Source organism: Catharus ustulatus, chromosome 2 (genome assembly GCF_009819885.2).
Source record: "Catharus ustulatus isolate bCatUst1 chromosome 2, bCatUst1.pri.v2, whole genome shotgun sequence".
Classification (NCBI taxonomy): Eukaryota; Metazoa; Chordata; class Aves; order Passeriformes; family Turdidae; genus Catharus; species Catharus ustulatus.
Window position 1 is genome coordinate 80,810,244 of NC_046222.1, and position 12,954 is coordinate 80,823,197.

The 12,954-nt window shown below is 35.8% G+C and overlaps 1 protein-coding gene across 8 annotated transcripts in view; it reads left to right on the forward strand.

Annotated features, from left to right (window-relative positions):
- GPC5 (glypican 5) overlaps positions 1-12,954 on the forward strand; it is a 620,023-nt gene that overhangs the window by 120,641 nt on the left and 486,428 nt on the right. For all 8 annotated transcript variants that reach the window (XR_004417012.1, XM_033051489.1, XM_033051492.1 and 5 more), the window contains exon 5: positions 1,410-1,535. Coding sequence is in view for 7 of the 8 variants with exons in the window: in XM_033051489.1 (XP_032907380.1) it covers positions 1,410-1,535 (126 nt within the window). In the remaining variant the exon portion in view is untranslated. The remainder of the gene's footprint in view (positions 1-1,409; positions 1,536-12,954) is intronic.

Here is a 12,954-nt window from a genome sequence, read left to right on the forward strand (position 1 = left end):
TTGGAGGGAAATTGCAAACCCACTGTGCGCACTAGATTCAATTCTGGGTGTGGAGAAATAAAAGATATGATTACTCATGGCTAGGAGAGTGTGGATGAATCATATTTAAAACCTAATGCACATAGGCAATTATATGATGCGTAGTCAAAATTGACCCTACATGGAATTTTTCAGACCTGCAGTTTTAGGATTAGTAGGTCACTCCCATCACATTTAATAGGCATATAAATCAAAACCACTCTAGTTTGTATAAAATATTTGCCTAATCATATGGCTTTTTAAATGATGGACTGTATAAATCACATTTAGGTTTATCTATTTTAACTTGAAGTAAGCAATACTGAACAATTAAATTCCCTACAGCCTTTTAGTCCTATGGTGAATAAATATAGGGATATATATATATACTATTTCTGGCATTTTTTCACAATTTTAGATACTATAAAGGAAGTTAACATAAAGTGGAGCTTGCTGGATTACAGAGCAATGAGTACGGTATTTGGTGGGGCTTTTCTGTGTGCCTGCAGGTCATAGATAATTCAGTCATGTTCCATTCCACAGTGAATAAGTATTTTTATTTTTCCCAGTAGGAAAATGTCTCCCAGGGAGAGATTTTCTGTATATAAGCAAACAATTTATGTTAAATGTCACAATTCTGTTAAGAGCATACCAACTAAAAAGTAATTAATGTGTTTTGAATGAAGTGCAAAGTATTATCATTACCTCTGGGCATTTTTAAAATTATTTAGAATAACATTGCATAATATATAACCTGCCATTACAGAATATGGTAGGACTGATACAGTCTTTCAGACAGTTATTTAAATCTTTACTAAATACTTAACACCTGCATCTTAAACACATTTTACCTAAATCTTGAGTTGCTGCATAACTTTAAAAAATATTTTTTGTACTATTTGTAAAGATATGGAGGGGACTTCTTGTCAGCACTTTTGAAAAACAGAAGACTTACTCATATGCACCTATTTGTTTTATTTGCTATGCTTTTCTTTTTTTGAGTGTTTTTTTGTCTATTTGTCCAACTAGCATTGCAAACTGTATAACTATAATGCAAGAAAATTTCAGTTTGAAAGAAAATAGTTCCTGTTCCGAAGCATATTTAATGTAGGTTTTTGTTTTTGTTTTTGTTTTTGTTTTTGTTTTTGTTTTTGTTTTTGTTTTTGTTTTTGTTTTTAATTTGACCAGTGGGAGTACCAACTTTGTAAACTAATGAAGTGTATCAAAGAGGATCAAACTCATCTATTGACAGATCAATTTAAAATATCACTGGGACCAGTGGAGAGTAATGGAATAAACACATTTCTTTATTTTTTGGGCATGCATAACAGCGAGATGGCTTAATGTTGTTGTTTGACATTGACAATTATTTCCCGTGTTCCCACATGCAGGGAATTTATTGGCCACCTCCATCTGTACAGAGCCTTCTACGGCGGCCTGGCAGATCAGCTGTGCGGAAACGAGCTGGCAGCTGCCGATGGACTCCCATGTTGGAATGGAGAAGATGTCGTAAGAAGGTAGCTTTTCTGGCTCACTTCTGTCTTTTTTCTGTTGTAAGTCTTGTTTTGCTAAAACAGCTTCTCTTCGAGTCAGGTGTGGTGTTTCACTGTGTCTGTGTCAGGATTAGTTTGAAAAAGAAATGAGCGTGGGTTCTCCTTCTCTCAGGCTTCACCTGTACGGAGTAAATAAAATCTCCCTCCATCTCTGTTTAAGAAAAAGAAAAAAAAGAATTCCAGTGTTCTTCAGACATTTTTCCTTCAAATTTGCTGCACCTAAACATACACTGGAAAAGAAGCTGGATTGGCATTTACAAAATGCAGTTCAACAAAAAGAATATGGATTTTTGTTTGAGCATGGTCTTTATAAAATGCTCCTTTTAATGCGTGTCGTAGCAGACTCAAGTTTGAAAGCTTCTCTGGCTGTGAAGTATGAAGTAATCTCTAAATACATATGGTTTCCCATGAGAGAACTAAAAGTTAAGCGGGAAGATAAAACATCTTAAAAGTGAAACGTATTTTTTTATATATGCAGCGGCTTGGGAGACATAATTCAACAGCAGTGACAAAGAAGATACAATAAACTGAAGCAGTCTGGATGTGTGTCTCTGGAATCAATATATTACACAGCTTATAAAACAGTAGCATTTTTGGATGGCAGAAAGATTTTCAGAGAGTTGATCTCTGTGGTTTTGCTTTATTGCTTTGATCACCAAAACAAGTATTTCTCTCAGCAGGAAGTCCTTCCCTTCTTGGTGGCAGAGACCAAAATGTTGAAAAGTTCATTGCAGTTATTTGTAATAAAAATCATGGTGTTAATGTGGTGTGTATTAATAGGTAGTATCAAAGGTCATATCAAATAAGGTGTGAGGAGAGTTAGTGAAGTGTGAGACAGCAAATAGAGCAGTGGACAATATGCACCTTTAGGTGTCTCTAAAATGTTAGGTAGGAGCTATCATTTATTGATAGATACCTAAGGAAACTTAATAGACATCCTTTTAGTAAACAGCTACAGGCCCCTTTTCTTTAACTTCTTGGGCAGTCTCCTGCTTTGGCAGCACCAAGGTCCAGTGAGTGTTTGACTCCCTTGCCAGTCTCACTGGCAACCTTTGTCCAAGGATTTCAACAATCTTCTGGAGATGCTGTGTTCCTTCTTCAGGTAACTGTATTTGAGATTTAATCTCAAGTGTACCTCCTTGCTTTTGTTTTTTTGACCATTCATTGGTTCGCTTAAAGTATTCCCACCAAATACTTCAATAACAATATAAAATAATGATCTTGTAATTATAGATTTCCTAAGAACAAGGTTCTTCTATCGTTACTTTTGGCTGCTTATATACTTACTGTTAATATATTAGATATTTTCAAACCTTTATTATGGTACTATTATACCATATCTATGATGATGTTATATGATTATACTATTACAGTAATTTCACAATTATAAGCCGCACCATTTTGACTAAAATTTTGGTCCAAACCCAAAGTGTAACTTATAATCAGGTGTGGCTTATGTATGGACAAAGAACGAAAAGTTGCTGTTTTAGTTTGGAGGACAGGTGTCTACTAAGAAAGGCAGGAGCTTCTCTTTGAAATGGAGAATGTAAACCCCCTTCCTCCAAATTATTATCATTTTGAAATCAAGGGGCTTTCAGGCAAAGATATGGGAATTAGGAATAACAGTTCTTTTCTAGGGAAATTAAAATAGAAATACAGTACTACAAAGAAACAAACTCCAAATCCTGACAAAGTCAGAGTACAGCCTGACACCCCGTCAGGCAGGGTGTTGGCAGCAGTTCGATTAAATGGTGGCTGCATCCTCCTGCAGTGACAGATGTGATTCAGTTGGAGCAGTGCTCCTGCAGAAGGTGCAGTTTCCCTCCGGAGGTCCAGTGGTGATGTGGAGAAATCCAGTTTTCCTCTGGAGTCCAGTGGAGAAAGAGGCTCCCTTAGTGTCCCAAAACCTCTGTTTTTATCTTGGTAAGAAATGTTGGGCTCTTCCCCCTGGCTGGAGCAACTTCCCATGGGATGCAGTAATTTTATCAGTCCCACAGTGGGACTCAATGGGCCATTAGCAGAAAATGACTGGCTGGAGGAAGGATGGGTTGTGAAAAGATAAAGAATAATACTCTGCCTGGTTTCAATGGATGGCCCATTAGCAGAATATCTGCAGTTGAGATCAGGATCACTGCCCCCACCCTCAACAGATGGTGATAGAATAGATACCTTTTATCACACTCTGTATTGTAACCCAAGACAGTTGCTGACACCTGGAAGTGCGGCTTATAATCAGGCTTATATTTTCTTTATACTATTATACTGTACTTGGTTAATTAGACACTAAAGTCCTGATAAAGAAATCAAACATTTAATATATATGCTAATACACACACACACACACTCTCATATATAGATTATATATATGTTTTATTTGCACTTATATAAATATATATGTATGTGTATATGTGCATGCAATATATTTATTATTGGAACTACCTGAAGATATAATGGGTGAAAAAAACACTGCATCTTAAAAGTAAGGAATAACACTTTGGTGTTAGCTTAACTTAAAAATTTCCTTAACTAAAATATTTTGTCTTTTATATATATTAATGTATGTATATTTATATATTTGGTCAGTAAGTGTCAGTGTCAGCTTCCTGAAAGAGCTGAGATGTAGATAGTAGAAGTACAGAATGATTATTAAAACCAGAAGGGCAGAAACTCTGAATTGCTCTAGATTATCAAATGGAACTGTAGTTCCTACATCTCAAGACCTCTGATGGTATACTAAATACATTGTGGTACATAATTCTCCTGATTCAGTATGTTTATGAAGGCACTAAGATCTGTCCTCTTACACCCCTTCATTTTGCCTTCTTATTCAGTCAAAATATCCTTTGTTCAGTTTTATTTGTTTGTATTTGTTGTTTTGTAACTGAAAGGGGAAAAGCTGTCCTTAGCTTTGACCAAGATAAGAGATTTTTTATTGTTAGTAGTATTAATACAGAAGTGATGACCTAGGGATAAGGGGCTATTATCTGCTTTTATAATGGCTGGGATGCATAGCAAGCATTTAAAATATATTCTGCTTAAACACTAACAGCAGATTTCTAGTGACAAGGACAAAAATAAGCAGTTTTGTTGTCCAGCATCTGTATAAAGAAGGATTTTTAAGAATAGGCAAGGCAGGTATTGAGAAATGATGTAGCAAAAGCTGATTTTTCTTAGCAATATGGAGATAAATTGGATAACTTCTTAAAATCTCCTCTAGCCGTATGATTCTGAATCTGGAATTATCTAAATCCTGTGTTGCTCAACTTCTATTGTCATGATCCCAGGATACTGTGACATTTCAGAAGCAATAATGACTGGGCAGGCATCATTGCTTTTCTCTCTAAAAACTGAAGCACCTGTACACTCACTCTCTTTACTGTTCTTTTTTTCTCCCCTCATCCTACCTTCCCACAGTATAATAATAAATAAAAATATTGATCAACTCATCAGTGCATCTCACCAGTGTTTCTGGCACTGATGGGGAAGTCTATATTGTTCAAATTAGTTAACGACTATTAGTTAAAGACAGATTTTATCTGTTTTGAGATTCTTCATTCTTTCAATTTACTTTTGCTTTCTGTTTCAAAAACATGGCATAACTAGCTGCTGATGACTGAAATTTGGACTTGATATGAGAAAACAATATAATGAACTGTGTATTACTGGTGTATCAGGACCTGAGGAGATTGCTTATACCACTTACTGTATTTGTGTTTCAAGCTGCAAGCAGAAAAAAGCCCTGGAGACAGGAGATGAATGGGGAAAAAAATTCTTTGCAGTTCTTCATTTTCATTTTTTTGTGCATCTTTCTAAATGAAGCATTTCAAGGGTTTTAATGCTTACAAAATTGGATATCAGTTAAGTCTTATAACCTTTGCCTTTTGTAATGCTATCCAGGAGATTATCAAGGCTGGATGGGAAAAGGTCAGAACATGAAAAAGGGTATTATTGAAATTAAAGCTTACTTAACAGTTTACATTTCATATGTTTCACCTGTTCCATTTTTGTTCGGCTTAAGCCTTTTTTTTTTTTCTCCTCTCCAAATCACAATGCTATGGAAATAGGGCCCTTGATTCTGCAATTCTGTAAATTGTTCTGTATCTAGCATTTCCCACAGCACAGGCTCATGCTTTCAAAGCCTCAGACTAAAATTCCCACATTCCTGCGTTCATGCCTGGCAGGATCAGTAGTGGCCAGGACTTGCAGGAGCAGGGCCACTCTCATGAAGCATGAGGTCTGGGTCACTGCAGCATGAGGGACTTCTCAGAGGAGTCTTCAGCCCCTCCAGCCTTACCCAACTGTGTAGTTCTAGCATGACACTGAAATTCAAACTTCACTTTCAAAGTCACAGCCGAGTGTTGTGATGAAGAATCTGGAGTTTAGTGTTTCAGGATTCATTAAGTTCAATGGAAAAAGAGGAACTGAAATTAATAAGCTGTGCACTACCAAAGCATATGAGTTTGGGATTTCAGTGGCATCTTAGGATTAAAGCTAAAATAACAGCAACTATACAAATAGACTGAGACTGTTCCACTTCACAAATATAAAGAGATTTAATTGACATTTATACAGCTTTAGTTGTCCAGATTGCCTGGCTGTAATGTGAAGAGAGATAAATTAAAAATACACAAAGGAGAGTGTAATATGTACTGTACTGGTCTGGAGACCAGCAATTTAACTGAAATAAAAATAGATGTGAGTAAAGAAAAAATAGTAATATTTTATGTGTTGAAGGATTCAGGAGTAATGGAGATTATTAAAAACAGCTAATCAAGTTTTGAAGGAAGAGTTTCATATAAAGCGCGTATCTGAAGTACCCAAATTAAGAGAAATTAAACAGCATGATTGATTTTAATTGCTGAGCAAATTGTTAAAAAGTGATTATAATAAGCATCTCTCATCAAATAAATGCTCAACTTTAGCACAGCTCTTAGGGTGGGAAAGTTTTCTCTTTTAATTCTTAAATATTCTGAAACTACTATAATCCTGTTCTTACCCAACAAAATAAGATAAATGGTGGTATAAGGGAAATCAATAAAATGATTTCAATTTCCTTCTACTTGAACTAATCATCACATTTTAAAGCAAGGAAGACTGTAAACTGCCTTTAAGGCACCACTTGACACCTATGCAAAAGATGTGCCTGAGCAACTTAAAATGTAGGAACTGCCAATTATGGCTCTTACTGCTTTACCTAATACACTGCTGCCAAAAAGGACCAGTGATAGAACATAGAGAAAAAACAACTGTAAGCTTGTACTTCCTCAAAATGTGCAAATTTGCAAATGCCTGACCCAGAACTGTGAACATTCAATCTTCCCATGAATCTTCACACCACTAGTTTTGCACAACCAGAGAGCCGGTTTAAGAGGGGCTTCTGATACATATTTCTGTGTTAACATAGAAAGGACATGAACTGGCAAAAGATCCCTTCCTTTATAAGAATTGTGGGGTTTGTTCCCTATTTTACCATGAATTATAGCAATAAAAGTCATTCCTGCTTTAATATTTAATAAACAGATATTTAATATCAGTTCTCGGTATATGCTTAGATAAATCTCATGTTGCTTCAGGATGGAATGGATTTAATTACATAAAACCAGCAAAATATGTATTTCATTTGATAACCTCACAGCAAATGTTCTACTTTTCTTTTTGTTTGTTTGAGTAAACATATCATTTTCTGTGATGTTTGCCCTAGAATCATTGCACTTGTTTGTTGTGCACAGCAGAGGCTCTAATAGAAGTGTTCTAATAACAGTGGTTGAATTAATTTCTTTTAGGTTGGTGATAATTTACAAATTGTACTGACTTTTAAAATTAAAAACATGATTAGCACAATAAATAAACTGTAGCATTTATGAAGTCACAGAAGACTCAAAGGCAGGCATGAGAAAGAAAAGTAACAAACAATATTCCAAGTTTGAATTATTGTATCATCATGCCTTCAATTTGGAAGGTTTTGGTCTTTCGTTTTACACAGTTATAGAAAAATAGCACAATTTAAGATAAGCTATCTGATGACTCTTACAGGTTTTCCAAGTGAATTCGGGACTACTTTGCTACACTTCATAACATGAAAGAATGAAGGCAATAAAAATATATTGTCTCCTTTTTGTATAAGGGTTTATATTAAAACCAAGGAAAACTCGTGCAAGAGACTTTGATGCATAGTTCAAAAATAAACCTTGCATAGAATAAATAACTGTGAATCATAGTAGATTATACTAGACAGAATGTTTGTGCCCTGTTGAAGTTCTTAGGAAAGAAATATGCTCTTTCTGAATTCAACTTAGATATACAGATTCTCTTTCAAATAGTTAGTTTAGTGATATTTTACAATGAGACTTCTTTCACACACTGATACTCTGAAACATTTTATATTTCTAAACCCAAGTTATTTATAGCCATGGCAATTTGATACAGCAGGCCTCAGTTAATTCTTTAAGCGATATTTTGGGTTGTGAAATACTGTGTATGAGGTCTTCTTTCACTGTAGTGCCTACAGCAGTTTTCTATAAACTCTGCAACTTTACCAGTCCAGAGAGAAAACTTCAGTGTAATGATGTTCAGCACTGCAGCATTTACAGATGTTGCTTTCAACCTTTATATTATTATGTAACTTCTGCTGAAGACTTTTTCTCTTGACAGCTATAGGTCAGATTTGCATTGAGCATCCTGCACTGACTGTGCAAGTGTGCTGTTGAAACTTAGATTGTGCTGAGAGTTTTCCTTTTTGCATTTTTACAGATAATGTAGATACTCAAGCAGGATGCCTTTAGAGGTCTGGAAATAGGTTGAGAGTCTTATGTGAAAACCACTAATTTTTCCTATGAGTCTAAGTGTGAAAGTTTGCAGAAAGTTTTTCTTTATATAAGAAAAATTTGCTTCATGTAATCCTATTTTGATGAATATTCTATGGATTTTTGTGTGTACAGATTAATTTTTTACTGTCTTTTATATAATACAGATGATAAAAAATTGGTATTCATATAGTTTTATTATTGCATTCAAAAATGAGTTTATTCATTATTTTTTCTAGAAATAAGTATTATTCTTTCCAGTTGTATCGAATTTTTCTTCCTGCTTTTGTAATCAAAAGAATAATTATATCCTCTCTAATGAAGTAAAACTAATCTTCCACTTAGAACTGTGAATCTACAAGCATGTACTTCAAAATGTCATTTTGTCCTTCTTAATAAAAGTTCTGGTTTCTTATCTTCCTTAGCAGCTCAGCTTGTACTTGTATTCTTTTAAAATTATATTATTGGAAGCAAAAAAAAAAAAAAAAACTGTTTAAATTCATTAAAATTACTAATTTGTTCTGTTTCCATTGTAACACTGCATTTCTAGGGTCAAAGTTTTTTAATACTAGTCCATATGTGGACTCTCAGGAAAATTAAGCTGCATTGATGAAGACTGTGAATTTAGAAATTTGTGATGTTAGCTCATATTTTTTCTCAGTTCATTGAATAACCCAATCTAAAGCTACTTTAATTCAGAAGGAATTTTAATTTTTTAAAGTGGAGTATCCCACACAGTATTTGGATGAGGCAATCCAGCTAATGCCTACCTGCTATGAGTGTTTCTGTGATAACTCTTTCTGAAAAAAGTCTGAAGCAAAACCCAATGAAAAGGATCCAGTAATCCAATCAAGCACTAATGTGAATAGTCGCATCCAAATCTGAAGGCTTTTCATGTTCAGGTAACACCTAAGATATCAGAAGTTATTATGAAGAACAGATCAAAGTAGCTGAACTAAATTTTAACATTCATACAGCAGGAGTCTGTGCAGATTCTTCCTAAAAACATGTTTTATACCTATGAGACAGAGAAAGGAAATAAGAAGCATAAAAACCAGCCCAATCTCACAATGAATTGTCTTTCTTTCAGAATATACAAGATATCTCTGCTATTAACAAGATGTTGCTTCAAACTTTTGGGAATCTTTATGCATATTTGAGAAAATCCCTTGTACGGAGGGATTGCATTTTGGTGTAGTGCCGTGTAATTAGATGTGGCTTCTCCTTCTAAGTCTGAGGAATGAATTTCTGTGAAGTTAAACACATTTATGCCTTATGTTAGTAAGAGCTTGCCTTGTTGAAACTTGTGTTATTCTTGATCTTACATACTCTAGGTATTTGTGTGAAGAAGTTATGTCTGCATGGGCCTCTTGGCCTCAGTGAAGACATAAATGGACCCTTGTGGGATGCAATTAGTTTAGTCTTCCAAATAGTTGGATAGAACTTCCTAGAAGGACTTGTTTCTCCCCTTTGTCTGTCAAGGGCATCAGTCTAAAAGAATTTTTGTTACCAAAGTTTGAAGTATCTAGTAACTCAATCTACTATATAGTATCTATGTTGAGACAAAATCAAAATAACCTAAAGACTAAATATTACAGCTGGTTGACTGATCCACAATAGCTATTTCTAACAGTTTGAGATATTTCACTTGAAAACTAGATACCCATATTAATCCATATACTGCATGTAATATCATACAACACTGTTGATCTATTTTTGCTAGTACTGATCTTCTGGACAAAGTGATGTGTTCAGCTCACTGAGCCAAGCTGTTTGAAATAATTGCACAAGACAAAGCATCAGTTTAGTTCTTTCTCAGTACTGTATGTCAAGGATGGAACATATTCTAAGGCACTGAACCTGTGTTTCACATAGTTTCTCAAAGTTTCAGTTTAAATGTAAGATAAAACAGGGAACAGATTTGGAGAGAATTAGAGTGTTTATGAAAAGAAGATTAACTTTTCATTTAATTTTCCCTGTTTCCTTAGCCTGTTTTCACTGTGGGTGATGTTATGTTATCTAGAACTCCAGGTTTTAAATCTTCAGCCACAGAATCACAGAATGGGTCAAATTGGATGGGACAACAAGGGTGCATCTGGTCCAACCTCCCTGCTCAAGTAGTGTCCCCCCAGAGCACATGGCACAGATTGCATCCAGACAGTTCTTGAATATCTCCAGTGAGGGAGACTCCACAATGTCTCTGGGTGAGGCTCAATTGTTTTAAACTGTTATTATAAACTATTATTAACAGTTCTTAAAACAGTTCTTATAAAGTGCTATAAAAACCAGTCCTTTTTGCAAATGTGACAATGACAATATTTGAGAGATGCTTATGTTCCTGTATAAAATAGCTTCCCAGCAATGCTTATTTCAAAATGTCTCACTCTCATACCCTGATGTCTTTAAAACATCTTAATCACACATTAGTACAACAGTTATAGATGAAGTAACAAGCCTAGTCTTATGTTACATCTAATAAAAATGCATTTTTTCATTGTTTAGTTAAGTATTTCTGGAATCTACAAAGATAGCACGGCAGACAGCTAATATTATTAAGTACAAACATCAAAGCAACTTGCTCTATTCTGCTTAAGAAAGAAGAGTATATAAACAGTGCCCCCTGAAATCCTTGAGCAGGAGATGTTTAAAATAAATAAAAACTAATTTTAAAATCCTAACGTTTTATACACATATATATATATAAGGATTTTTTTTTCCCAGTGACAATAATTAAACATTGTCAGTTAACACATTGTGATTTCTGAATGGTAGAAGACCAATGCTGAATGGTGCAGGGGCGCTAGACAGCAGCTAATGGAGAGAGGTGGCATAAACCTTTATAGTGGATTTTTGAACAATAATGTCTAGATAAATGTTACTGGCCATGGGCAACATATATTTATAATGCAGGAAAGTGTTTTTGCTGTGATCAAACCCAACAAAAGTTCATTCTGTAAGACTACCCTTCAGCCTTTTGACAGCACAGACTATTCACAGAGATTCACAGTAATCATTAAATTTCAAATAAATCTTTTCATATAGAGAGAATGTTTTTCAAACTATAATTTTTACCAGTCAGTTCAAGACCTGATAACTAGGTTCTGCTCCCTCTCTAATTGCTTAGTAAAGGAATGTATTTATAGTGAAAAAAGGTTGAATCAAACAGCCAGAAGTTGTTTGTTTGTATGACACCTGTGAGAATTTAAAATGAAAATTAATTTAGCTCATGTTTCAGTCAATGTAGTTAATTGGTTTATATTCATATGTTGGCAATGCCATGTTTGAATGCACAAGAAAGTGTACAATTTGAGTGTACAACTTCATTTTTTGGGGGGTGAGATTCAACTGACGTCTATAGCTATGCAGACTTAGGCATCTGCTTTGGGCTTCTTGAGCCTGTGCAGTCAATGGAGACAGACACGTCCTACTTAGTGCTAGTGGACTGGATGTTTCTAACCTCTGTAATCAGTTGGGAGTGTGCACAGCTTAGATCATCTGAATCTTGTCCTCAAGAACATGTAAGTCTAATGGTAAAACATTTGCACCCTGAGGGAAGGTTGTCGTGGTTTAACCCCAGCCAGCAGCCAAGTTCCACGCAGCCACTTGCTCATCACACTTACTCAGTAATGGGATTGGGGAGAGAATCAGAAGGGTAAAAGCTAGAAAACTCAGGGGTAGAGATAAAGACAGTTTAGTAGAGAAAACAAAAGTCACGCACAAGCAAAGCAAAACAAGGAATTAATTCACTGCTTTCCATGTGCAGGCAGGTATTCAGCCATTCCAGGAGAACACGTCCCCATCACATGGAACAATGACTTGGGAAGACAAAACTTCATCACTGCAAGCACCCCCCCTTCCTCCTTTCCCCTCCCACTCTATATACTGAGCATCATGTCCTGTGGTCAGGAATATCCCTTTAGTTAGTTTGGGTCACCTGTCTTGGCTGTGTCTCTTCGCAACTTTCCACGCACCCCCAACTTCCTTGCCATCGTGGCAGTATCAAAAATAGAAAAAAGGCCTTGATTCTGTGAGAGCCCTGCTCAGCAGTAAAAAACACATCAACCCCGTGTAGCACAAATCCAAAACACAGCCCCATACCAGCCACTGTGAAGAAAATTAGCTCTATGCCAGTTAAAACCACCACAAACATGTAGAGACAATTCAAAGCATATTTCATGGCTACCAAAAGGAAAGTACAGAAATGGGTCATTTCTACCCTGTGCCTCAGGGAGCTGTAGTTACAAGTGCACCACTGTGCACCACCCTTAGATGTTATCAGAAGGTAAAAAAAACCCAAGTTTTCTGGGCTCCAGCTAGAACTCATTGATTTGCTGTTCCCTGCTTCCTTTCAGATTCCTCTAGGCTCTGAATTCCTCTGTAGAGAGCACTGGTGTGGCAGATGCTTCAGCAGTGCCACTGGAACAGTTCTCAGTGGTAGATGCAGCACACATGATGAGTCGAGCAGATGCTCGTGACAAGAAAAGCTCTTGTCTCAGCTGTGTACACGAATTGTGCTGGAATACATGAAGAAAGGCCATATGTGAAAAGATCCTGCAGTTGCAGACGAGCAGTTTTTTCTA